This window comes from Girardinichthys multiradiatus, chromosome X, assembly GCF_021462225.1.
Source record: "Girardinichthys multiradiatus isolate DD_20200921_A chromosome X, DD_fGirMul_XY1, whole genome shotgun sequence".
NCBI classification, from domain to species: Eukaryota; Metazoa; Chordata; class Actinopteri; order Cyprinodontiformes; family Goodeidae; genus Girardinichthys; species Girardinichthys multiradiatus.
The window spans coordinates 31,060,663-31,084,692 of record NC_061817.1 but is presented as its reverse complement, the minus strand read 5'-3'; the positions used below and the strand labels follow the sequence as shown (position 1 = coordinate 31,084,692).

Below are 24,030 nucleotides of genomic sequence, written 5' to 3'. Positions count from 1 at the left end.
AGTTTGACTATCATATTTCTATTACAAGAAAAAAATTAGAACAATTTAGAGACATATAAAACTAAGGCTAAGATTTACTAATGTTGCTCTGGTGGCATGGGTGGCCTTAACCATGCAGATTTTTCCTAAGGGCTCTAAAGAGTCAGACATTTTCAGGATATTCATTTCAGTCCAGTCCAGTTTCTCAGTACAACACAGTAGCTACAGGTGCATCTCAGTAAATTAGAATATCACAGAAAAATCAGTTTCAAAAGTGACACACATCGTATATTGATTCAATACACAGAGAGTGATATATTTAAATGGAAACAGTGGAAAAGCACAGAATCCAAGTTGCTTGAGGTTCAGTTTGAGTTTTCCACAGGAGCCGACTGCCATACAATGTTAGAGCACTTCATGCTGAAAAGCTTTATGGAGATCCTGATTTCATTTCCAGCAGGACTAGGCACTGCCAAAAGTGCCCATACCTGGTTTAATGGCCACGGTGTCACTGTGCTTCATTGAGCAGCAAACTGCCCTGAGCTAAACTCCATTGCGAATCTATGAAGTATTGTAGAAAAGAAGACTGGAGACACCAGACCCAGCGAAGCAGATAAGTTTAAGGTTGTGATTAAAGCAAACTGGGCTTCCTTCACATCTCAGCAGAGCCTCTTTCACATGCACTTCAAGGAGAGATAGATGTGCCTTTTTGTCGTCTCCATGTTTGTACTGAAAGAAGTGATGCAGCGAGGGGGTTAAAAGTCAACTTGTCTCTGTAATGCCCCTGAATCGCCAAGCGAGGTAGTCTTGGCCACCTGTCCGCTAACACGTAAAGGAGCAAGCTGGAGTGATGTAGTGGTGATGCATGGTTTGTGTTTAACCAGCCAGTTACAGGGTTCACAAGCAGCTCCTCTGCCAGTGTTGTTTTTAAAAGAACATTATGGGGAAACTTCAGAGGCAGACTTTATACGTAGTGCTAACATCGATGCCACACGACACCTCCTGTCGTCCCACACTACAGGATTTATTAGCTTTGTAAACTCGCAGCTGTGTGGGATATCAGCGTCCCCACTTGGGATTTATGAATGACCAGAGGGAGCTCAGAGTCTTTGCAAGTTTATGGTGGAAATGTTTTGTGAAAGAGATTACAGTCAGATTTCCCGCATGCCACTCTGCATTGATACTGAATTTCATGCAAAAGGAGTCCTGAACTGGACATCATTTTATGTAGGCCACATTTTCTAATCTAATTGTGTGAAAAACTGAATTTTGGTTTTGCATTTGCTGTAAGCCATAATCAAAATCATTATAAATAAACACCTGACATGAATTTATTTCTTTTTTATTTTTAATTATGTAATGACATATACAGGATTTTCAAAAAGAAGAGAAGGAACATGAAATGTACACAATTGGTGTACATATTCAAGGTGTGGGAAGAAGTATGAACTTATAGTGACCCACCCCTTTTCCAGACTCACTTTCACACTGATCTGAAAGGTGCTATAACATATAGATTTTCTTTTAATGTTATCTACACATGTACAAATAATATATTATCTTATAATTACATATAAGCAGCAATACTACTACCAATTAAAGCAATAACAACATACCTTTTTTGCTGTGATTTACACTGTTTAATGTTTGGACGTTGCTTGTGTGGAATAAATTAATATATGATTTTCACTTTTGGAATTGAATTTCTGAATTAAATGTACTTATTAATGATTTTCTCCTTGATTGAGATGCACCTGTATATGGCACAAAATATATATTGTATATTATTGATATTGTGTTTACTGATTTAGAAAACCTACATGTATGTATGCGATTTTGATTTGACCGTAGTTACCTTTTACCTTATTTTAATTCTTATTGTGCAAGGGGAAGTGAGTGATTGTAAAGAGTAAAGCATTTCCTTTAAAAACGAAAAGCCCACAAGCAGAATTAAACCAAGGACGCCTTGACCTTATGGAAAGGTGAGAAGAAAGGAAAGGCACACAACAATTTCAGAAGCACCAAAAAAACTGTTTTCCTTCTGACATTCTTGAGTTTTTCAGTCAATTATGGTCCTTTCTTTATATGACCTCAGTTAAAAGGTAGAACACATTTTTTCAGCCAATAAATGTAGAGGGCGCTGTCTGAAGAACAGATTTTGTTTTACCCCCTTTTCCATCCTGCTTTGTGTGATGTTGACAAGATTAACTTAAGTCCTCATTAAACCTTGATAGTCAAGTTACAGTTGTTTTAAATATTTTAATTGTTGCTTAGACTGTAGCTATAAGTTTAGTTTTCTTGTCACTGTGCTCTGGCTTGTGCAGATTAGCACACATTTGCTGTACATACTTAAATGGTATGTTTTCCTTCCTGTTTTGAAGAGTGGCTAGGATAAATGTCTCTGCTCTACATTAAATTTATACCCTATGGAAACAAGAACTCGTGGATCACTAATTAAAATTTCCCAGAACTTTGATCATCTTCAAAAAGAATGAAAAAAAAGTATAAATTCGTACTTATCCTCAATCATATTTGTTTTACAGTTGAAAGGTACAGGATATGTTTAAAAAGTTTGAAGTGTATCATTTTTTATGTAAACAATAGCTGGCATTTTAACTGGGGTGCGCACACTTTTAAGGTTGGACATCTACAACTTCATCAACTCATAAAGTTTAAGTTTTACCAGTGAAGGCATCAGGATAATTATACCAAAAATGGTCCAAGTGATTGAACTGTCCTGTCAGAGATTCTGGCAGAATAAAAGAGTGGAACAATATTATTGTACTGTAATAAAAACACTAACAAAACCTCAGCCTCTCTAAGACAGTGGTGAAAAATATGTTGTCTGTACTCACTGGAGAGAATAATTTGTGGACAGTGATGATGCATTTTATAGTAAAAGACCAAATAATTCACTGGGACCCTGTTCCTCTAGACGGAAATCAAAGCCAGGTTGGCACAGTCAGAGCTGCTTAGTCTGTTGTAGATGTCTCTCCGACTCTTCCGGCCCTACTGTCTCCTCACCTCCATGATGCTGGCAGTTGTCCACTAGGGACATCGGTAGAGCTTGACTGATTATAGCCAATCAACGTCTAGTTCTGTCCTCCTCCACCTACTTCCCCTCTGTCAAGCCCCCTCTATCATTCCTCTCACAGAGCTCCGACAGATATTAAACAGGCATGGGTCTGTCAATAAATAAAACCTTTATCAGTCATTGTAATATATCAGCAGCTGAGATGCTTTCTGTGTGTATTGATCCTGCTGAATTATTCATGAGAGTTTATCAGAATCAGTGCAGCTTTAACTTAAACATAATTGTTTCAATGCAGAGCATAATGGCTGTCTGAGTAATATTAATTTTATTCTGTCTTCAGCCCGTCCACCTGGCCCAGAGCTGTTTTCAGGTCCAAGCCTTCGGATGCGCCTTCACTCTTGACCTGGAACTAAACCAGTTAGTACAATCAGATTGGTTTTTCCATCTCGCTCGTATCAGTGAGCACTCCTAATCTGCCACAGCTGTTCTCATTAGCATTTTTCCTGCTAATACACAAATGCACTTAGCACTTCTATTATGGTACATGACAAGATGGGGAATACCAATGTGGCTCTCTCACAGGCACACATTTTAATAGCAAAGCATGTTAATAGGTCTAGTAATACTGTGTGGAATACATTTGAGGGGTGAGATATCCCAGAATACATTTTCTCTGATCCTGGCACAGATATTGATGGTTATTTCTCCTCTTTTTCAGTCACCTGCTGTCTTCGGACTATGTGGAGAGGCACTTTAACTACAACGGCAAACCCTTGCAGTCTGTGGTAAGAGTTTCTTTTACTTTGTTACACTCAGAGGGAATATGTGCTGATGCCAGTATTAGTGAGGGACCTGCCTTCTGGCAAATACTTTAGTGTTTTAAAGACATGACCAAAATTCACTGTAGCATTTTAAACTGACTTCCCTTGGTATACAATTAAAACGTTTGAAGAAACCCAACTTGTCCTGAGCAGACCATTTAGCAAACAATTACAACCACCCTAAATGAATTTACTTTATTGTGATTTTAAGTGGTAGACCAACACAAAGTAGTGTACAGTTTTAAAGTGGATAAATCAATACATGGATTCGAAATGTTTTAAAGCGAAGAGCCCTCCTGAGTCACTGAAAATAAAACTGCAAGTCTTCTGGAGTATGTCTCTACCAGCTTTACACGTTTATAAAATCATTTTTTTCCCATTTATTTTGCACAGTGGCTGATGACTGATGGAGAGGGTCTGCAAACAGTAATTTTCAACTCTTGCCACAGATTATTGGATATATTTTGGTCTGTGATTGGGCCATTCTAATGCAGGAATATCTAAGCCACTCCATTGTAGCTGAGACTGTATGCTTACGGCCTGCTAGAAGATTTACTTTTTCTCCAGTCTCAAGTCTTTTGCAACAAACCATCTTTCATTAAGATCCAGTGTTTAACTCCATTTGCTTATTTATCGGCTCTGTCTAGCTTCAACGTCTACAGTAAAGAAAATAATACATGCAAAACCCATATTGTTTTGCATGTAGGCCAAAAGGTTACATTTGATGTCTTATTTAACCAGCTGAGATGTTTCACATGTTTCCCCTGTCTCCCCTGCATGGTTGTGGCAAACATTTAAACATGACCTCTAACGTCTTTTCATGTCACTCTTGCATAAGAAACAAATTTGTCACGGGCACAACTTCTAATTATCCTATCAACAGGACTTATGTCAGATCCTCCCACTTGAGCTGTGTATCTCTACAGCTCCTCCAGAATTATCATAGGCTTCTTGAGTGCTTCTGTGGATAATGATTTCCACTTGTCAGTTTGGGTTGATGGGCCTGTCTTGGTAGGTTTGAAGTTGTGCCATACTCTTTCCATGTTTACATGATGACCTGAAGTGTGCTGTGAGATGTTCAAAGTTTGGTATGCTGTTTTATAACTTAACCTTGCCTTTATCTTCTCCACAACTTTGTTCCTGAAGTGTCTGTTGTGTGCCTTGGTCTTCTTCATGCTGTTTGTTCATTGTTTTTTCTGAGGTCTACTTTAAATCCAGCTGTTCATTGAATTTACCTCTCTAGCAGTTATTAGTCAGATATTTTCTTTCATTTCAGACTTTCATCTGTTTGAGATGCTGTGACATTACCATAAGCAGACCACTCATTTCAGAAAATTCTTTAATGTGGCTGAGTTCAAACAATTTTGCAAAGACTGGATCAAAATCCCTCCACAGCGATTCAAGAGACTTGTTGCCAGTCATTGTAAACAGTTGTTGACAATCTTGTTGCCACCAAGGGTAGCACAAGCAATTATTAGATTTAAGAGGGGAATTTGTTTTTCCCACAAGGACTGGTTGATATGGATAGCTTTTTTCACCTTAAACCATCTCTAATGGCTCCTTTTTGTAATTTTGTCTAATATTATTATTTGTTTGCACTGTCAAATTTACCAGTTAGATTATCTAGTCTAATCGCTTGCTGCTATGGAAAAAAATAGATGCAGATTAGTGTAATTATTCTAAATTTAGAAGCAGATATGCTATTTGTTTGGATTTCTCTTTTAATGTCAATTTTTACATTCACAGTTTTGCTGTTTGATCTCATCCTGGTGGTGTGTCTATTTATAGAAAGTGCATTATGTGCTCTCTACTTTAAAAGTAGGCTGCCATGCATCTAAGACATTGATCAAGAATGTTACCGGCCTGCATATACAGGGTCTTACCTGACTGTCTGCCAAGACCTTTCTGAGACGGTCAAGACAAACAAAAGTAGTGCCACAAACCCACACATAGACTCACCAAGATAGCAGGGTGACCGGATAACAAAACGTCACCGTGGCATTGGGACAAAGGTAAGGAAGGTGGCTATTTTCTGTTCGCCAGGACGAAGGGTGGACATTTTCTATTTTTTTTATACAAATGTACCACTTACTGCCCCTCAAGCACCCACCCACCTATCTACCCAGCCAGCACTACATATCCCCACCCACAGTTGCTCCAAACTCTACTTCAATCCCCCTGACCAATCACAGGCTTGTTTCCACAGCAACCAGTTAGCTCAGCAGCATCATTAAGTTCTTGGCAGCCAAGAGAATGAAAGAAGACCAGGAGGGAGGGAAGAACAGAGCTGTAGCAAGAAGAGGAGGAGGGGGAGGAGGAAGAAGAGAGGAAGAAGGAGAAAAATGCCAGTTAAAACAAAAGCATGGTGTGCTTTGGCATTATGACAATGTACATAAATGTTTGTAGGCAGTCTGTTTGAGCTCTGGGAGGTGGGAGGGAGAGAGAGGGCTGTAGTGCTGGGAGTGGAGACCTGCAGTCAGACCAGATTGTCACTCAGCTGGATGTAGGCCTCACGTGTCGATGCTCCTGCGGCTGGACGTGTCAGGCGTGATGCTTTCAGGGCACACCAATCTGTGCCGTCATTTCAGTCCGAGACCCACCCCGCTGAGCTCAGTTTAATTCAGGTGAAGAAACATTTCTCTCCTCTCCTGGAGGTTCCTCCCCTTGGCTGATGCCTTGCAAGGAAGCATGAGCAGATTGTCCTTGAATTTTAGCCTGCTTATGCTACACTTCATTCTTTAATCAAAACAGTCCTGGCAGCATGAGTGTTGATTTATTGAAGAGATCCTTGAGCGTGCTTTACCTCCACCTCCACCCTTACTGTGAATGAAGCACAGGAGAATGGAATAAACTCAAGTAGGTCACCAACCGCGCTGGAACTGTACAACTGTGGGGGTACAGGAAGATTGGTGGCATCTAATGAAGTATAATAGCAGCTATGTAAACCCCCGGGTCTATTATAAAGCATTTTCTTGTTGTCCTTACAGGGAGGAGAGCACTGCTACTACCAAGGAAGGCTGAGAGGTTTACCAGAGTCATGGGCAGCTGTCTCCACTTGTCACGGCCTGTGGTGAGCACAAACCATTATTTCAGTTTTCCAAATCCTGCTTACCCCTGCTTTTTCGCTTCTTATTTTTTTCTGTCCTGCATCCACTAATTTATCTGTTGCTTTGCAGTGGCATGTTCTCTGATGGTTTCTACTCCTATGGAATTGAGCCTGTTAACAATGCAAGTCATGAGGTAAACCTTTAATTAAAGGCACAGTAGACAAAATTCAAAAAGGTCGAATGAAGAAAACACCTTCATCTGATAGAACAGTGGTTCCCAAAGTTTACCAGAAAATAGCAGTGGAGGGTGGTCAGTACGCCGTCTGTCGGTTGAGTGTCAAAATTAAATGGGTATAATGACAACACACACTTATATATTGTTTTTATCTATTGGTCAGGATCGTTTTTACCTCCTGTAGCATTTAAAGCATAAAAAATATTTAGCATGCTATTATTTTGTTATTAGGTTTTTTTTTTTTTTTTTTTTGTAGAATCTTAAGACCTCACCCTTGTTGGTTTGCAATCCCAGCTTTAGTAATTGTTGTTTTAGAGAAAACATGCCGACAATACTACATAATATGTATATGGTGTAGAAGAGGCATTTAACTTGATCAAGAACAGATCTTCTCTTTTGCTGGAGTCTTGCTGCTTTTGCACTTCAGTATACTTGACATTTTTCAGAGGAATGTATTTTGTTTGCTAAGACACCTAACCTCTGAATTGTAAATTATTAAGGTACAAAGGCTCCTAAGGGAATTAATGCTGCATATGTTTCTAATCTATATGTTGTTTTTTTTTCTTTAGGACAATGGGGCTCACTTAATTCGCAGGATGCCCGATATCAGACTATCCCAGCACTGCCCAGGTGACCAGTCTTAAAAACAGACCTCTTCCAATTATAATGCTTGCATAAGGCATATCAGGACAGAATAAGTGTGGTTTACATATACATTAATTGGCATCTCTGGTGTGTAAAATGTGCAAAATGTTTTAAAATAAATAAGGTTTGAGAAAACTTCAACCTGTAATTTGAGTGCATTAATCCAGGGGAGATAAAAAATCACATTTTAAGTTAATACTTGTATTAACAAAATCAACACTAATTGGTACTTCTGCTGTTAATACATTGTACAAACCGCCTTTGCCAATAGAACAGTACTTAGTCTTCTCCTATGACATTTTACAATGTTTCTGCATACAGAAAGAAAGCTTTGACCAATTATTTTTGCACAATCTCTCTAGATCATCCAGAATGAGACTTCTTTTATGTTCTTTTCAGCCTTTCCAGGTTTTTGAAAGGGTTTAGGTCTGTGGAGTAAGATGACCATAGAAGATCTATTTTGCATCTGGATGTATCCCTTATAATGCTGAAAGACACAATAATGATCCATTGTCACCTTTCATCGAGACACCATCCAGGTTATAATTTATGCATGATTCACACGGCAAAATGTTAAAATTTTCGGTTGATTTTCAAAACCTGAGAGACCCCACAAATGATGATAAAAAATTGTAGATATACCAATATCTGGTCCTACAGTGTGTGAAGTTCAGCCACATGACAAGCACAACACACCACACTCATGAACATTCAGATTTTAGTTAGGAAATCTTGCAAACCCTCTCGAGATCAAATGTGAGTTCAGATTAATTGCCCTCCGCTTTCTAATTGGCTACATGTCACATTCAACAGCTTGTGTGCTCATTTTTCCTCAGAAACACCCCACACGGTAGGATATCGGGGCAAGACAATCCAACATGTTGAACATCCCCGATTTGAGGTCATAGCGGTCCCGATGTCCTTCCAAGCAGACTAGATGACTCTTAACACGCCACACACAGCAGGAATATCTCATAAGATTATCTTAAGTGCCATCACCATGTTTGGGACATGTCGGAAGGGGAAGATCGAGTCAAAAATCTGTATAAGAATCCTGCCATGTGAACCAGGCATTAAGACGTCCTGGGATTTCAAAGAGTCAATGGTGCTCTGTACTCTAACAAGTTTACCGGGTCCTCTGAAAGGCCCACAGCATCACTCTACCTAACGGTGAGCATAAGATGCTTTTCCACATATTCATTCTTTTCCTTTTTGTTTTTTGTTTTTTCAAGCCATCTTTTTGTAGCCAATTCAAAAAATAATAATAAGAAAAATGGGCCTTTGTCTTTCATCATATTTATAATTATTGAGGGGAAAAAAACAAGTCGTCGTCGTCTTCCGCTTATCCGGGACCGGGTCGCGGGGGCAGCAGACTCAACAGAGACGCCCAGACGTCCCTCTCTCCAGACACCTCCTCCAGTTCCTCCAGGGGGAGCCCAAGGCGTTCCCAGGCCAGTCGAGAGACATAGTCCCTCCAGCGTGTCCTGGGCCGTCCCCTGGGCCTCCTCCCGGTGGGACGTGCCTGGAACACCTCCCAAGGAAGGCGTCCAGGAGGCATCCGGTATAGATGCCCGAGCCACCTCAACTGGCTCCTCTCGATGTGGAGGAGCAGCGGCTCTACTCCGAGCCCCTCCCGGATGGCCGAGCTCCTCACCCTATCTCTAAGGGAGTGCCCGGCCACCCTACGGAGGAAGCTCATTTCAGCCGCTTGTATCCGGGATCTCGTTCTTTCGGTCATGACCCAAAGTTCATGGCCATAAGTGAGGATAGGAACGTAGACCGACCAGTAAATTGAGAGCTTTGCTTTTCGGCTCAGTTCTCTCTTCACCACAACGGACCGGCACAGCGCCCCCATTACTGTGGCAGCCACACCGATCCGTCTGTCGATCTCCCGCTCCATTCTTCCCTCACTCGTGAACAAGACCCCGAGATACTTAAACTCCTCCACTTGAGGCAGGAACTCCCCTCCAACCTGAAGAGGACAAGCCACCCTTTTCCGGTCGAGTACCATGGCCTCGGACTTGGAGGAGCTGATCCTCATCCCAGCCGCTTCACACTCGGCTGCGAACCACCACAGCGCATGCTGTAGGTCTTGGCTAGAGGGGGCCAGCAGGACCACGTCATCTGCAAAAAGAAGAGACGAAATCCACTGGTCCCCAAACCCGACCCCCTCCGGCCCTTGGCTGCGTCTAGAAATCCTGTCCATAAAAGTTATGAACAGGACCGGTGACAAAGGGCAGCCCTGCCGGAGTCCAACATGCACTGGGAACAGGTCCGACTTAGTACCGGCAATGCGGACCAAACTCCTGCTCCGCTCGTACAGGGACCGGATGGCCCCTAGTAAAGGGCCCCCGATTCCATACTCCTGGAGCACCCCCCACAGGGCATCACGAGGGACACAGTCGAATGCCTTCTCCAGGTCCACAAAACACATGTGAACCGGTTGGGCAAACTCCCATGAACCCTCGAGCACCCTGTAGAGGGTGTAGAGCTGGTCCAGTGTTCCACGGCCGGGACGAAAACCACACTGCTCCTCCTGAAGCCGAGGTTCGACTATCGGTCGGACTCTCCTCTCCAATACCCTGGCGTAGGCCTTACCAGGGAGGCTGAGGAGTGTGATCCCCCTGTAGTTGGAACACACCCTCCGGTCCCCCTTCTTATGAAGGGGGACCACCACCCCAGTCTGCCAGTCCAGAGGCACTGTCCCCGACCGCCACGCAATGTTGAAGAGACGTGTCAACCATGACAGCCCTACAACATCCAGAGACTTGAGGTACTCAGGGTGGATCTCATCCACCCCCGAAGCCCTGCCACCGCGGAGCTTTTTAACCACCTCGGTGACTTCAGCCTGGGTGATGAAAGAGTCCGACCCCGAGTCCCCAGCCTCTGTTTCCACCACGGAATGCGTGATGGCAGGATTGAGGAGATCCTCGAAGTACTCCTTCCACCGCCCGATAATGTCCTCAGTCGAGGTCAGCAGTCTCCCGCCCCCACTATAAACAGTGTTGGCAAAGCACTGCTTCCCCCTCCTGAGGCGATGGACGGTTTGCCAGAATCGCTTCGAGGCCAACCGGTAGTCCTTCTCCATGGCCTCACCGAACTCCTCCCAGGCCCGTGTTTTGGCCTCTGCCACCGCCCGGGCCGCAGCACGCTTGGCCTCACAGTATCCGTCAGACGCCTCAGGAGTCCCACAAGCCAACCACAGCCGATAGGACTCCTTCTTCAGCTTAACAGCATCCCTTACTGCCGGTGTCCACCACCGGGTTCTGGGATTGCCGCCGCGACAGGCACCGCAGACCTTACGGCCACAGCTACGGGCAGCAGCATCGACAATAGATGCGGAGAACATGGTCCACTCGGACTCTATGTCTCCAACATCCCCCGGGATCTGGTCGAAGCTCTCCCGGAGGTGGGAGTTGAATACATCCCTGGCCGAGGGCTCCGCCAGACGTTCCCAGCAGACCCTCACTATGCGCTTGGGCCTGCCAAGTCTGACTGGCTTTCTCCTCCTCCAGCGGATCCAACTCACCACCCCCGTCTCCGGGAGGGACACTATCCAGCACCCCCGACAGGGACGCCAAGAGGGCCGGGTACTCTGCACTGCCACTCGGCCCGTAGGCTGAAATGATAGTCAGAGACCTCTCCCCAACCCGAAGGCGCAGGGATACGACCCTCTCATCCACTGGGGTAAACCCCAACACGAGACGGCTGAGCTGGGGGGCAACAAGCAAACCCACACCAGCCCGCCGCCTCTCCCCGTGGGCCACTCCAGAGTACAACAGAGTCCAACCCCTCTCAAGGAGATGGGTTCCAGAGCCCACGCTGTGCGTGGAGGCAAGCCCGACTATTTCTAGTCGATATCTCTCGACCTCCCGCACAAGCTCAGGCTCCTTCCCCCCCAGCGAGGTGACATTCCACATCCCTAGAGCCAGCCTAAGCATCCGGGGATCGGGCCGCTGAGGTCTCCACCTTCGTCCGCCACCCAATCCTCTTTGCACCGGTCCGTCACGGTTCCCCCTGCAGGTGGTGGGCCCACTGGGGGATGGCCTCGCGTCTCTCGTTTGGGCTTGGCCCGGCCGGGTCCCGCGAGGAGCAACCCGGCCACCAGGCGCTCTCTGACGAGTCCCGACCCCAGGCCTGGCTCCAGGGTGGGACCCCGGCTCCGCCGTACCGGGCGACGTCACGTGCCTCGATATTTTTTTCTTCATGAGGGATTCTTGAACCACTCTTTGTCTGACCCATCACCTAGAGCCTGTTTGCCATGGGAGACCCTACCAGGGGCATTTAGGCCCCAGACAACATAGCCTCTAGGATCATTTGAGCACTCAAACCCCTCCACCACGTTAAGGTGGTGGTTCAAGGAGGGAAAAAAAAAAAAAAAAAAGAAAAATGGTCAAACATTACTAAATAAAAGTTATTTGAGACACTTATTACTTAAAAAGGGAAGTAAAATAAAAGATAATGCTACAATCATTTTAAAGCAATTATTGCATTGGTACCCCTAACAGATCCTTTAAAATAAGTGTGGCATCTGCTATTTCATTAAAAATGATGAGTCCTAAATGGGATTTTTTTCCCTAACTGAATAAATGCACTCAAATGAAACCTAGTATTTATTTTTCAGCTTAAGATAATACTGCTGCAATAAAAAAATACATGTATTTTTAGACACATCTCTACCAGTGAGTCTAATAAGTGAGAAGGGTGCTTTAGTTTTCCAAAGAGTAATGTTACTCAGGAAAACTGTGTTTATGTAGCCAACTCCCAGCCCCCACCCTATTAAAAAAGACTGCTTGCAGCTCTGATTGTATGTTTCCAGAGTGTACAGAGGACAGTGAGCAGGACAGCAGCGAAATTGTTGAAGACGGCAACACACTAGACCAAACGGAGAGTCAGCAGGGGACTGGGGGGCTGAGAAGATCCAAGAGGTTTGTCCGCAGGCCCTCTGTCCAGACTGAGACCAAATATATTGAGCTGATGGTGGTAAACGACTACGATTTGGTGAGTTAAAGGGATAACTATAGCACTGCGCATCAGCAGTCACATTTTGTTGTCTGTCTCCGCTTGTAGTAGGAGAAGGCAAATTCAGAGATGTTTTAGCATTGGTGCAGCTGTACCTATATCAAGCATCTTGGTTTACCCTGGCATAACTTTGGTGTGGGTTTGGCTGTTGCTTGTTTGAGGAATGCAATGCATGCCAAATTCATCTGTAATTTAAATAAACCCTAAAAGGTGCTAACATTATAAAACAGTGAATCAAGACTGTCTCTATTCATGAGAATGAACTTGGATTTATTTTCTGTCAGTACTGATCTGTACCACTGTGTGCTTCAGTGTTTGCATTAGAGATCCATTTCTTAAGCCATTTGTGGATCTTTTCTCTCTCCTCAGTTTGTGCAGCTGCGCCGCTCGAGCAGCCAAACCAAGAACTTTGCCAAAGCTGTAGTCAACACAGCAGACACGGTGAGGACCGTAAATCCTCCTACTCCTTAACTCCACAAACACCACCTGTCAGGATGTATGTTCTCTCTCCACAGTCACAATAACAAAGTCGATCACCGTCCTCAGATCTTTCAGGAACAGCTGAACACCAGAATTGTGTTGGTGGCCATGGAGACCTGGACCTTGGAAAACATGATGCCGGTTGTGGAGGACACACTGATAACGCTGCAGAACTTCATGAAGTACAGGAAGGACAGCATCAAGGAGCAGAGCGATGTTGTCCATCTTTTCTCGTACGAGAACTGGCACAATGTACATGCTGATAATCAAATTTTTAGATTCAAGTGGAGATTTGATTTTGAATGAGGGTTTTCTGCGCTTTTCAGAGGGCGTACATTTCACAGTAGTCGCAGTGGGACAGCCTACACAGGAGGAGTGTGTTCTCCAACAAAAGGAGGAGGAATTAATGAGGTACATTTGGCATTAGGCTATTCATAATTTAGAACATGTAGTCAAATTTGTTTTGGATCTGAGATTAGAGTTAGGAATGTAATTTGAAATAATTATGAATATTCAAACTTTGCTTCTCATTGGCAGTTTTCTAAATCTATTTTGTGGGTCAGCAGCGGGACGTTTAAATAAATGTTCAAGGCTACTAGACTGACTTTCCTTTTAAAATTAATCAAACTCTCTTTAGATAAAGTTTGTTACCTGTAGAACAACTTGCCATAATCAGTTTTTCTGTTTCTTAGCAATTTTGTTTAATCATTTTTAATCAAGATGAAAATGCTCCCTCCAAAAAACAGGCTGATACCTGATCACCTCACATAAGGTTAAGATCTGAATATTCTCATTTGTATTTTTCCATTTGTTTCTTCTTTATTCAGAGTTTTTAATGAAATTACTTTCTCAAAGACTGTTTACTTGTAATCTATATAGCAGCAGCAAAATGTTTGCAATGTTTTGAGGAAAATTTGACCTTTATCACCACAAATTATGAGCAGGCAGACAGATTCATTATAAGCCCAATCCCCCACTATCTGCAGAACCCTTTATACCATTCGCATCAATCCAGTCAAAGTAAAAATCTCATCAATTGACAGCAAGAGAGAGAAAACTCACCTCTGGTAAGATAAAGTGGTATGAGCTCAATGTGTGTTAATTTCAGTGTACTGGCAAACCATGTAACTATTTAAGGTTATACATGCAAAACACAGCATTTACTCTTTTTACAAGTGTGGAATTAAGTGTGCAAAGAAAGTAAATTCATGGACAATCCAACCAGAATTGTAAAGACATATATGTATCAGTTCAAGTTCTGAAGATGTCACCAGTTTCTTTAGCTCCATCATCCACTCCAGTATTCATAATGGCCAGAGGACGGCTGGAGTCAAACGCTGGTCCAAACACATACGGTGATTCCTGTGTAACTCGAATGCCTCATGTAGAAATCTCTTAAAAGTAGATCATCCTGCTGAACAGCATGATGATTCTTGAGCCTCTTGTGATGCCCTCAGCCAAAATCCAAACAAAGACAAAAATTGCAGGTTTTTTTTTTTTTGCTTCTGTCTGCTTTTTAAATACATATCTCATTACTCAGGTGTGTTGTATTGTCAGTCTAGATTTGGGTAAAAAATACAATTAAGGATACTTCCTTTTAAGACACACATTGCTTGGTTTACATTGTTGACAGTTTGTTCCTGAAACACTCTGTTTTAGTACCCATCCTGTCAGGTTCCACGTTGCTTAAAGGTCCTACTCTGCTCTGTTTTGTAAAAACAAATGGTGGATGGCCGGCATCTGTTCTCTGTTAAAAGCATATCAAAATAGTCACTATGCAGGCATTATGCAAATGTATTTGATTACGATGTGATGACGTAAAGGTGGTAAAGCCTGGACTACAAATGAGATCTTCAGTCAGTTTAGGAACAGTATCCTTCAAGCTTGTGTAATTATGCTTATGTTTTACATGCAGATATTTATGTTTATGCATTTGGCAGATGCTCTTATCCAAAGCAACTTACAAATAAGAAAATAGCAATGCAGTTAAACATCAAATTCTCTTTTAAACCTGGAGGAGACTGTTCAATCTTGGTCAGTTTTTTATATATGTATCGGGAGAAAACAGACTAGTTGCAACACCCTATTTTTTCCTGTCTGACTAAAAAGTCACTACTAGGCTCTTTATTGACCTCAAGGACCAAAAAAACACTAATCAACAGATATATGTGGTTATAACCAAATCGTACCAAAGTCAAAACACTGATTTTTCTACTCACATCAAACAATTAGATATAAACTCATATTTACTAGTAAGAGGTCATTATAATAACAATATACATTTCATAGATTACACGTTGATCTGTTTTACTTTCAGTATGGGAGTGTCGGGGCGATGGCCATCACTTTGTGTCAGAGTCTTGGCCAGAACATTGGGATGAGGTGGAACAATGCAAGAACCTCAGCAGGTAAGACAACAGAAAATGATTTAAGACACAGAGAGGCTCCAGGTGATTTCACCCTTTCCCAAATTATAGCCCCAATTCATACCCACTCGTTACCATTTCATCCTAAACTACTGTACTAACATTTTGTGTCCACAAACAATTTCAATTTTACCCTTGCTTATCAGTTTATTTATCTTGTTAGTTAAGCATTTTAAGGAATTATGTGGATACATATCTTACAGATCTTATTTCTAAATAATTTTAACTGTATATTGATTATTAGATGCTTTAGTATTGTAACCCATTTCTATTTATTGTGGTTCTTCTGGTCAACATTTGGGCCAGTCGACTCTTTTGAATTCTGAATGAATTTTGACAGATTTTGATTTAAACTAAACACCCTATGACCTCCTGCTGGTAGATAATATTTATTGAACTCGTTCAAAAATATTTCCTTAAAGTGAATTATGTATGAGTAGTTTATTATAAATTTATTTAAATGTCCTTCATTATTTAGATTCATTACACACTGAGTGGTAAATTTCAGACTTTTCATTTGTTGTGGCTTACAGCAAATAAAAACTCACAGAAAATGGAAATATTACATAAGACCAAGAAACAAAACTTTTTTAATGCACAAATGTTTGCCGGCTGCAAGGTACATCTGTATGTACTTAATACTTTTACAGGGCTCCTTTTGCATGAATTACTACATCAATGCAGCGTTGCATGAGGGCTATCAGCCTGTAGCTGTTGTTGCTGAGGTCCTAAGGAAGGTCAGGTTCCTTTTTTGGCAACCTTAAGCTCTTCTGCATTGTTGGTTGTGATGGTTCTCATCTTCCTCTTGACAGTCCTCCATAAATTTACTTTGCAGATTAGGCCAGACCAGTTTACAGGCCAATCAAACACAGTAACACCATGGTCATTAGAGCAGGTATTGGTACTTTTGGCAGCATGGGTAGGTGACAAGTCCTGCTGGAAAATAAAGTCAGCTAATCTTTTAAACTTTCCTACCACACCTTTTCCCTCCACTTAACTTGACATTATAGCTTGCTTGGATGTAGCACTATGTGAACAGCCTGCTTCTTTAGCAATGACCTTTTGTTGTTTACCTTACTTGTTAAAATTAGTCTTCCCCTTGATTTTGTAGGTCACACATGGTCATAACATTACTGTATTAAAAAGGAAGGTTTTTGATAGGTTTTATTTAATTAGCTGATTTTTAAGAGAATTTTACACATGTATTTGCTTTGTTGGAAGAAACCCCACATTTCTTGTAATCTTAAAAGTGAACATCATTGATATTGAAAATTCTTGCTGTCTGGACGATTGTCCCCATCCATCCATCCATCCATTCATGGATGGATGGATGGATGGGTTTTCTGATAGTCTTTCAGAGTTTTCTGGTTGTATATATATTTTTTTTCCTTTGCTGTGGTGCTCAAAAACTGAATGTTATTTCGTGTGTTTTATGTTGTGTGTTTTCTTTTCTTCCTTGCAGGTGACTGCAGATGCCCAGATGCCTGGGTGGGCTGCATAATGGAAGACACTGGGTAAAACCCCTAACAAAAAGCTGTTGTATCCTACTTCTTTGCCCACACTGAAAGAAGTTATCACTTTTATGAAATTTCAAGCTGCTTATTTGAAGCTTGACTACATTTTGCTGAAACAGGAGACACCTGATTGCTGTGTAAAGAATTACAAATTGTGAACTAAAAGTTACTGCATGAATGATTTGGACTAGGCTCCCCCTGACAGATGGGACAATACAGATTTGAATTAATTGAGATATAGCTTACTGCAAATGGGAACATTTGTGTCAGATTGCAAAGTGATGGCACACACACCCACGGTGGATCTGGCATTCCTGACTGGCCAAAAGGCATTGTACTGTTTGTGTTTTAGTGTATGTCTTAATGTTTATGAGTCTGTATGTGTGCCTGCGTGCGTGTGTTTGTGTGTGATCACAGATTTTATCTGCCCAGAAAGTTTTCTCGCTGTAGTGTTGATGAGTACATCCAGTTCTTGCTCCAGGGGGGTGGGAGCTGCCTTTTCAACAAGCCTAATAAGGTGAGGGCGATGAGGGGCACAATGCCCATTTCTGAATAGCTTAATCTTAAAGATTTTATTTATTTGTACCCTTTACCCCATTTATCTCTATATTTCTCCTTAGTAATGTCTCATATCTCATGTATTTATTTTATTATTTTAGCTGTTGGACCCTCCAGAGTGTGGAAACGGCTTTGTGGAGCCAGGAGAAGAGTGTGACTGTGGATCCCAGGTGGTGAGTACCCAGCTTTACTTCACAGTAAGTTCATATATCAACCTGAGACCTGAGACCAGAGTAGTGTTTTGAGACAACGATGTTTCCCTGGCTGTGGCTGCAGGAGTGCGCCCGCAGTGGAGGAGCCTGCTGTAAAAAGTGTACTCTTACCCATGACGCCATGTGCAGTAATGGACTCTGCTGCAGTGGCTGTAAAGTAAGTTGAACAAGAATCCAAACAGCCATATTTCTAAGAATATGGAGTCTGTATAGAAAATATGAGGATCTCAAGGTCAAAGTATGATGTAATGTAATAAAATATGACAGAAAAAAAAACACTTTTTCAAGTGCACATTTCATCTCATGTCACATTTATCTGATCAATTTGCTCTACAAAAACATGATGTACACAATACCTGCTTTTATTTATTGACACAGAAAGTTTTTCTGGCACCCCTAGTAAAGATGTGTAAAATGCCTTAAACAAATGTTCTTTTATTGCGGTAGCATAATCTCACACTGACATTTTTCAACCTAAGCACATTTATTCTACATAATATAAAACAGATTTTGGACACCTTCAATTAGTAATTCTTAGCTTCCTGTATTATTGGTGTATAAACATGATATAAAAAGGTCTAAATTTCTTTTAGGCACTTGCCTCTAGGATGGGCAATAACTTATGATGCATTATTGTGCCACCTGGCACAGTTAGCAGGATTATAATAGAACAAAAAAAGGTTCCAAGCTCACTGTTTGAGAACTGCAGCAAAAACTGGTATCTTGTCTCCATAACAACTATATGACATCATCTTCTTGCCGATACATTATTTTGGAGTTATGCATGGAAAAATACCTTTCTATCCTGCCTTTAAAAACATACAAATACAAATTTCACTAAACTGTTCTGGAATTTTACTGGAACCATGTTTATGGGGCAATTAAGCTAAGTGATAGCTTTTCTGCAACAAACACTCTTAAGGCAGTTTGGTGCAAAACAAAGCACTTTATGCCCGCCTTTAACCATGGTGAAAGGTTTGTGGTGCTGTGTGCCCACTTTATTTCCAAAGGTCCTTGAAACCTTGCTAGAGTTCTTGGCATCATGATGAACTTCAGAAAACTGAAAATTTGGGGATTTCTTAACAGATTTGTGATCCAAAACCATCAGAATTTACATTATTTTATGGCCGTCCCAGTCTTCAAACCTAAATCCTTTGGAAAACATGTTTGGTGCACAGGGGAAAAGAATGTATCACTGAGGACCCAGGACCGTAAATGATCTGGAGAGAGAGGATCAGTCAAAGATCCCTCTAGCTAAATACTTTAATCTTGTGAAAGGTTATCGGTGAAGATAAAAGGATACCCTGTAGTTGAAAACTTTTGAGTGTGTGGTTTTGCTTCTACAATTAAAAATGAGTTTATTTAAAGGCTTCTTGCACATACTAGATACATTTCAGACAAATAAATTTTTATTTTTCAGCCCTGCCATATCCATAAATATGTGTTTAGGTTAAAGTACCGGTGAAAATCCATGCCACATGGATTTATTAAAAGTCTCGGAGAATGAGCAAGGCATTCTTTCAATCACAATGCTGCAGAAAGGGTTTGTTCTTTCTCAAAAGAAACTCTGCTATGCCATCTAGCGGTAGATTTAAAAAGGAAAACTGTGATTTCAAGTGGCATCCAGCTGCATCAGATTTATTCATCAATATCTTTGTTTTTGTTAAACCTACACATAGCGAAATTTGACCAAGCTAAATAGAAATGTCTGTTTTAGGGAGATATAAAAAATATATGTTTTTTTATGGATCAATGCTATATATAAGTAAATCTCAGTAAATTGGGAAATGCATTGCGATGAGGCTTGATTGTTAGATCAAAAGTACCTTTTAAAAATAATAACAACCTTTAAGCAGGTAATAAACATACTTTTCATTAAACCTGCTTTTCTGTATTGAAACCGTTTTTTATTGGTCTGATAAAATATTCTAACTTTCTAAGAAATAAAGTCATAATAATTAACAAAATCATCATAATTAACAGACATAAAGTCTTAAAAACATCAATTTGTGTGTAATTAATCTATATATTGTGTCACTCAGTTAACTGAATTAGTGAAATAAATCAAATTTTTAATAATATTCAAATTTATTGAGATGTACCTGTAAATAGATTTTCTCCTCTTACCTTAACCCTCACCAGCCCAATAACTTTATAAGTTTTTCAACAACTTGGAATCTCTCCTGTTTTGTCTCTCAGTATGAGCTGAGAGGTGTTGTTTGTCGAGAGGCCGTGAATGACTGTGATATTCCTGAAACCTGCACAGGAGACTCCAGCCAGGTAAAACTTTCTGTGGAAAACACTGAATAAAACGGACACATCCTGTTGGAATATTTGGTATTCATGGCATTTATGTCTTTGGCAGTGCCCTCATAATGTCCACAAGCTGGATGGTTACATGTGTGATAGCAGTCAGGTAAGACCTGGGTCATGCTTCGTGTTTTCTAGCCTCCTACAAATGCTGGGGCGTCATGCTTTCCCTGCACTGTTTAACCTCCATAGGGACGCTGTTATGGTGGACGCTGCAGGACTCGTGATGGGCAGTGCAAAGGACTCTGGGGATATAGTGTGTATAAAAAAATCCAACAGAAGAACCATCTCTTCCTGTAACCTACAAATGTGTTTTACACTGACTACTGCCTTTTTAATCTCCGATCGCCACAGATTCAGCAGACAGGTTCTGTTATGAGAAGCTGAATGCTGAAGGGACAGACAAGGGAAACTGTGGTCGGGACATTGAAGGGAAACGCTGGCTGCAGTGCAACAAGCCGTGAGTTCAACCAGTAGCAGTGTTCTGAGCTCAAAATGCAAAATACAGCCTGCTGTTGGTAACCAATGTGAGATGCTTGTATTTATTTCTCCCATCTCTTGCCTCAGGGACGTATTATGTGGCTTCCTTTTCTGTGCAAATGTCACAACAAAGCCAAAATTTGGTGATTTGCAGGGTGAGGTGACCAGCTTTACCCTCTATCACCAGAACAAATACCTGGACTGCAGGTAAGCTGCTCGCATATAGCACATCTGCAGCATTAAGCAATGCAGAAACCTTTAATGTTAAAAGTCTACCTCTCTTCTCACATTTATGTGGCACATTTGGATGCTTCACTCAGAGGTGGTCATGCTCTGCTAGAGGATGGCTCAGATATGGGCTACGTAGAGGATGGCACACCCTGCGGGCCCAACATGATGTGTTTGGAGAGACGCTGCCTCTCTGTTGCAGCGTTTAACCTCAGCACCTGTCCGGGACCTAAATTTGAACACATTTGCTCTCACCATGGGGTAAAAATATTATTTAATTTAATGATTTAAATGTTGTAGTTTACAAAAAAAGGAATTAACTGAATTTTTTTTTTCTTGGATTACTTTAGTACAGATTTCAGATTAATACGGATTTCAGATTAAAATCTTAACCTATTGTAAAAGACATACCCCAAATTAAGTCCTAAACATAGAGTTACATGTAATAAACCGTGCTATTAAAGTACTTGAAATAGAGGGGTGTTGAAATTCTGGGGCTTTATTTAATCATAGTTTGTTTTACACATTTTTCACAGACAGGGATTCATAAATAGATTAAATGTTTAAAACATATTAAAGATATTCAGATGATTTTTGTTCTCTACCTTTATGACAAAAAGATTTGAAGTTAATTTCCCTTCGTATTTTTTTCAAAAATAAAACATTTTATAATTAGAAAAACAATTGTTTAAGGGTAAAATGTGCTGTCCTAAAGGGACAGATTATTTTAGCAGTGAAGTAATTGTTTAAGGAATCTTTCTCCTATAAAACCAAAAACTTATATATACTTTTAATTTTTATATAGACCTAATACCAGATTGTGATTTTTATACTTTATTTAAGGTTATAATTTTTACTTTCCATATGTATTTTTAAAGTTTTTCATTTTAATCATTAGATTTGTTGGGATACAGTGGATTTTGACTAATGTTTGGCTGGCCATGTTGATCAAAACTTAAAAGTTCATTAAACGTGTGCAGTGTTGAAAACTGACCACTGATTTGAAAATCAAATGCAGTGCTGTGAAAAAGTATTTTCACCCTTACAGATTACTTTAGTTTTGAATATTTTAAATCATCAAATAATTTTTAATGTCAGACTAAAATAATCTGAGTAAATACACATTTTTGTTCCTGTATCATACATGCCCATTTGCTTATTTTTTCCCCCTCACAGCAGCTGCTAAGTTTTGTTTGTTATTTGCAGACCTGTAGCAACGAGGTGAAGTGTATCTGTGACAGGGACTACACAGGAAAGGACTGCAGTGTTTTCGATCCCATCCCTGAACCCACAGTCCCAACAGGCCCAGAGAAAAAAGGTCCGCGGTAGCACTCAAACGTTTCCATCTCTCTCTCTCTCTCTCTCTTTGTCTCTCTCTCTGCCTCTCATAGTATAATCCCACCCCCCCCCCCCCCCCCCCCACTCCTCATGGTCTCTTCTCATCACCTGTGTACCTTCTTTCTGCGCTGAAACAAAAACGTAGGATAACTCACCTGCCATGAGGATGTTAAACCATGTGGTGTTTTCCTTCCTGCTAAGTCTTGCTGTTGTTTTAGGTGTGTGTTGAGCGCATGTGTTGACACAGTTTGTTTGTTTGTAAACACAGTGCCTTGCGAAAGTATTCGGGCCCCCTTGAACTTTTCAACCTTTTGCCACATTTCAGGCTTCAAATATAAAGATATAAAATTCAAATTTTTTGTGAAGACTCAACAACAAGTGGGACACAATCGTGAAGTGGAATGAAATTTATTGGATGTGTCAAACTTGTTTAACAAATAAAAAACTGAAAAGTGGGGCGTGCAATATTATTCGGCCCCTTTACTTTCAGTGCAGCAAACTCACTCCAGAAGTTCAGTGAGGATCTCTGAATGATCCAATGTTGTCCTAAATGACTGATGATGATAAATAGAATCCACCTGTGTGTAATCAAGTCTCTGTATAAATGCACCTGCTCTGTGATAGTCTCAGGGTTCTGTTCAAAGCACAGAGAGCATCATGAAGACCAAGGAACACACCAGGCAGGTCTGAGATACTGTTGTGGAGATGTTTAAAGCCGGATTTGGATACAAATAGATTTCCCAAGCTTTAAACATCCCAAGGAGCACTGTGCAAGCAATCATATTGAAATGGAAGGAATATCAGACTACTGCAAATCTACCAAGACCCGGCCGTCCCTCTAAACTTTCATCTCGAACAAGGAGAAGACTGATCAGAGATGCAGCCAAGAGGCCCATGATCACTCTTGATGAACTGCAGAGATCTACAGCTGAGGTGGGAGAGTCTGTCCATAGGACAACAATCAGTCGTACACTGCACAAATCTGGCCTTTATGGAAGAGTGGCAAGAAGAAAGATATCCATAAAAAGTCTCGTTTAAAGTTTGCCACAAGCCACCTGGGAGACACACCAAACATGTGGAAGAAGGTGCTCTGGTCAGATGAAACCAAAATCGAACTGTTTGACCACAATGCAAAACGATATGTTTGGCCTAAAAGCAACACAGCTCATCACCCTGAACACACCGTCCCCACTGTCAAACATGGTGGTGGCAGCATCATGGTTTGGGTCCGCTTTTCGTCAGCAGGGACAGGGAAGATGGTCAAAATTGATGGGAAGATGGATGGGGCCAAATACAGGACCATTCTGGAAGAAAACCTGTTGGAGTCTGCAAGAGACCTGAGACTGGGACGGAGATTTATCTTCCAACAAGACAATGATCCAAAACATAAAGCCAAATCTACAATGGAATGGTTCACAAATAAACGTATCCAGGTGTTGGAATGGCCAAGTCAAAGTCCAGACCTGAATCCAATTGAGAATCTGTGGAAAGAGCTGAAGACTGCTGTTCACGAACGCTCTCCATCCAACCTCACTGAGCTCCAGCTGTTTTGCAAGGAAGAATGGGCAAGAATTTCAGTCTCTCGATGTGCAAAACTGATAGAGACAAACCCCAAGCGACTTGCAGCTGTAATTGCAGCAAAGGATAGCGCTACAAAGTATTAACGCAAAGGGGCCGAATAATATTGCACGCCTCACTTTT

At 41.3% G+C, this 24,030-nt stretch overlaps 1 protein-coding gene across 5 annotated transcripts in view; it reads left to right on the top strand.

Annotated features, from left to right (window-relative positions):
• The window catches only part of LOC124862683 (disintegrin and metalloproteinase domain-containing protein 11-like), a 33,194-nt gene that overhangs the window by 2,989 nt on the left and 6,175 nt on the right, over positions 1-24,030 (top strand). For all 5 annotated transcript variants that reach the window (XR_007036984.1, XR_007036982.1, XR_007036983.1 and 2 more), the window contains exons 3-23: positions 3,354-3,430; positions 3,732-3,798; positions 6,822-6,904; positions 7,011-7,074; positions 7,686-7,746; positions 12,581-12,762; positions 13,153-13,224; positions 13,330-13,496; positions 13,590-13,674; positions 15,581-15,671; positions 17,152-17,203; positions 17,621-17,720; positions 17,863-17,934; positions 18,038-18,130; positions 20,173-20,253; positions 20,339-20,389; positions 20,476-20,539; positions 20,638-20,743; positions 20,851-20,970; positions 21,084-21,252; positions 22,198-22,309. Coding sequence is in view for 2 of the 5 variants with exons in the window: in XM_047356735.1 (XP_047212691.1) it covers positions 3,354-3,430; positions 3,732-3,798; positions 6,822-6,904; positions 7,011-7,074; positions 7,686-7,746; positions 12,581-12,762; positions 13,153-13,224; positions 13,330-13,496; positions 13,590-13,674; positions 15,581-15,671; positions 17,152-17,203; positions 17,621-17,720; positions 17,863-17,934; positions 18,038-18,130; positions 20,173-20,253; positions 20,339-20,389; positions 20,476-20,539; positions 20,638-20,743; positions 20,851-20,970; positions 21,084-21,252; positions 22,198-22,309 (1,969 nt within the window). In the remaining 3 variants the exon portion in view is untranslated. The remainder of the gene's footprint in view (positions 1-3,353; positions 3,431-3,731; positions 3,799-6,821; positions 6,905-7,010; positions 7,075-7,685; positions 7,747-12,580; positions 12,763-13,152; positions 13,225-13,329; positions 13,497-13,589; positions 13,675-15,580; positions 15,672-17,151; positions 17,204-17,620; positions 17,721-17,862; positions 17,935-18,037; positions 18,131-20,172; positions 20,254-20,338; positions 20,390-20,475; positions 20,540-20,637; positions 20,744-20,850; positions 20,971-21,083; positions 21,253-22,197; positions 22,310-24,030) is intronic.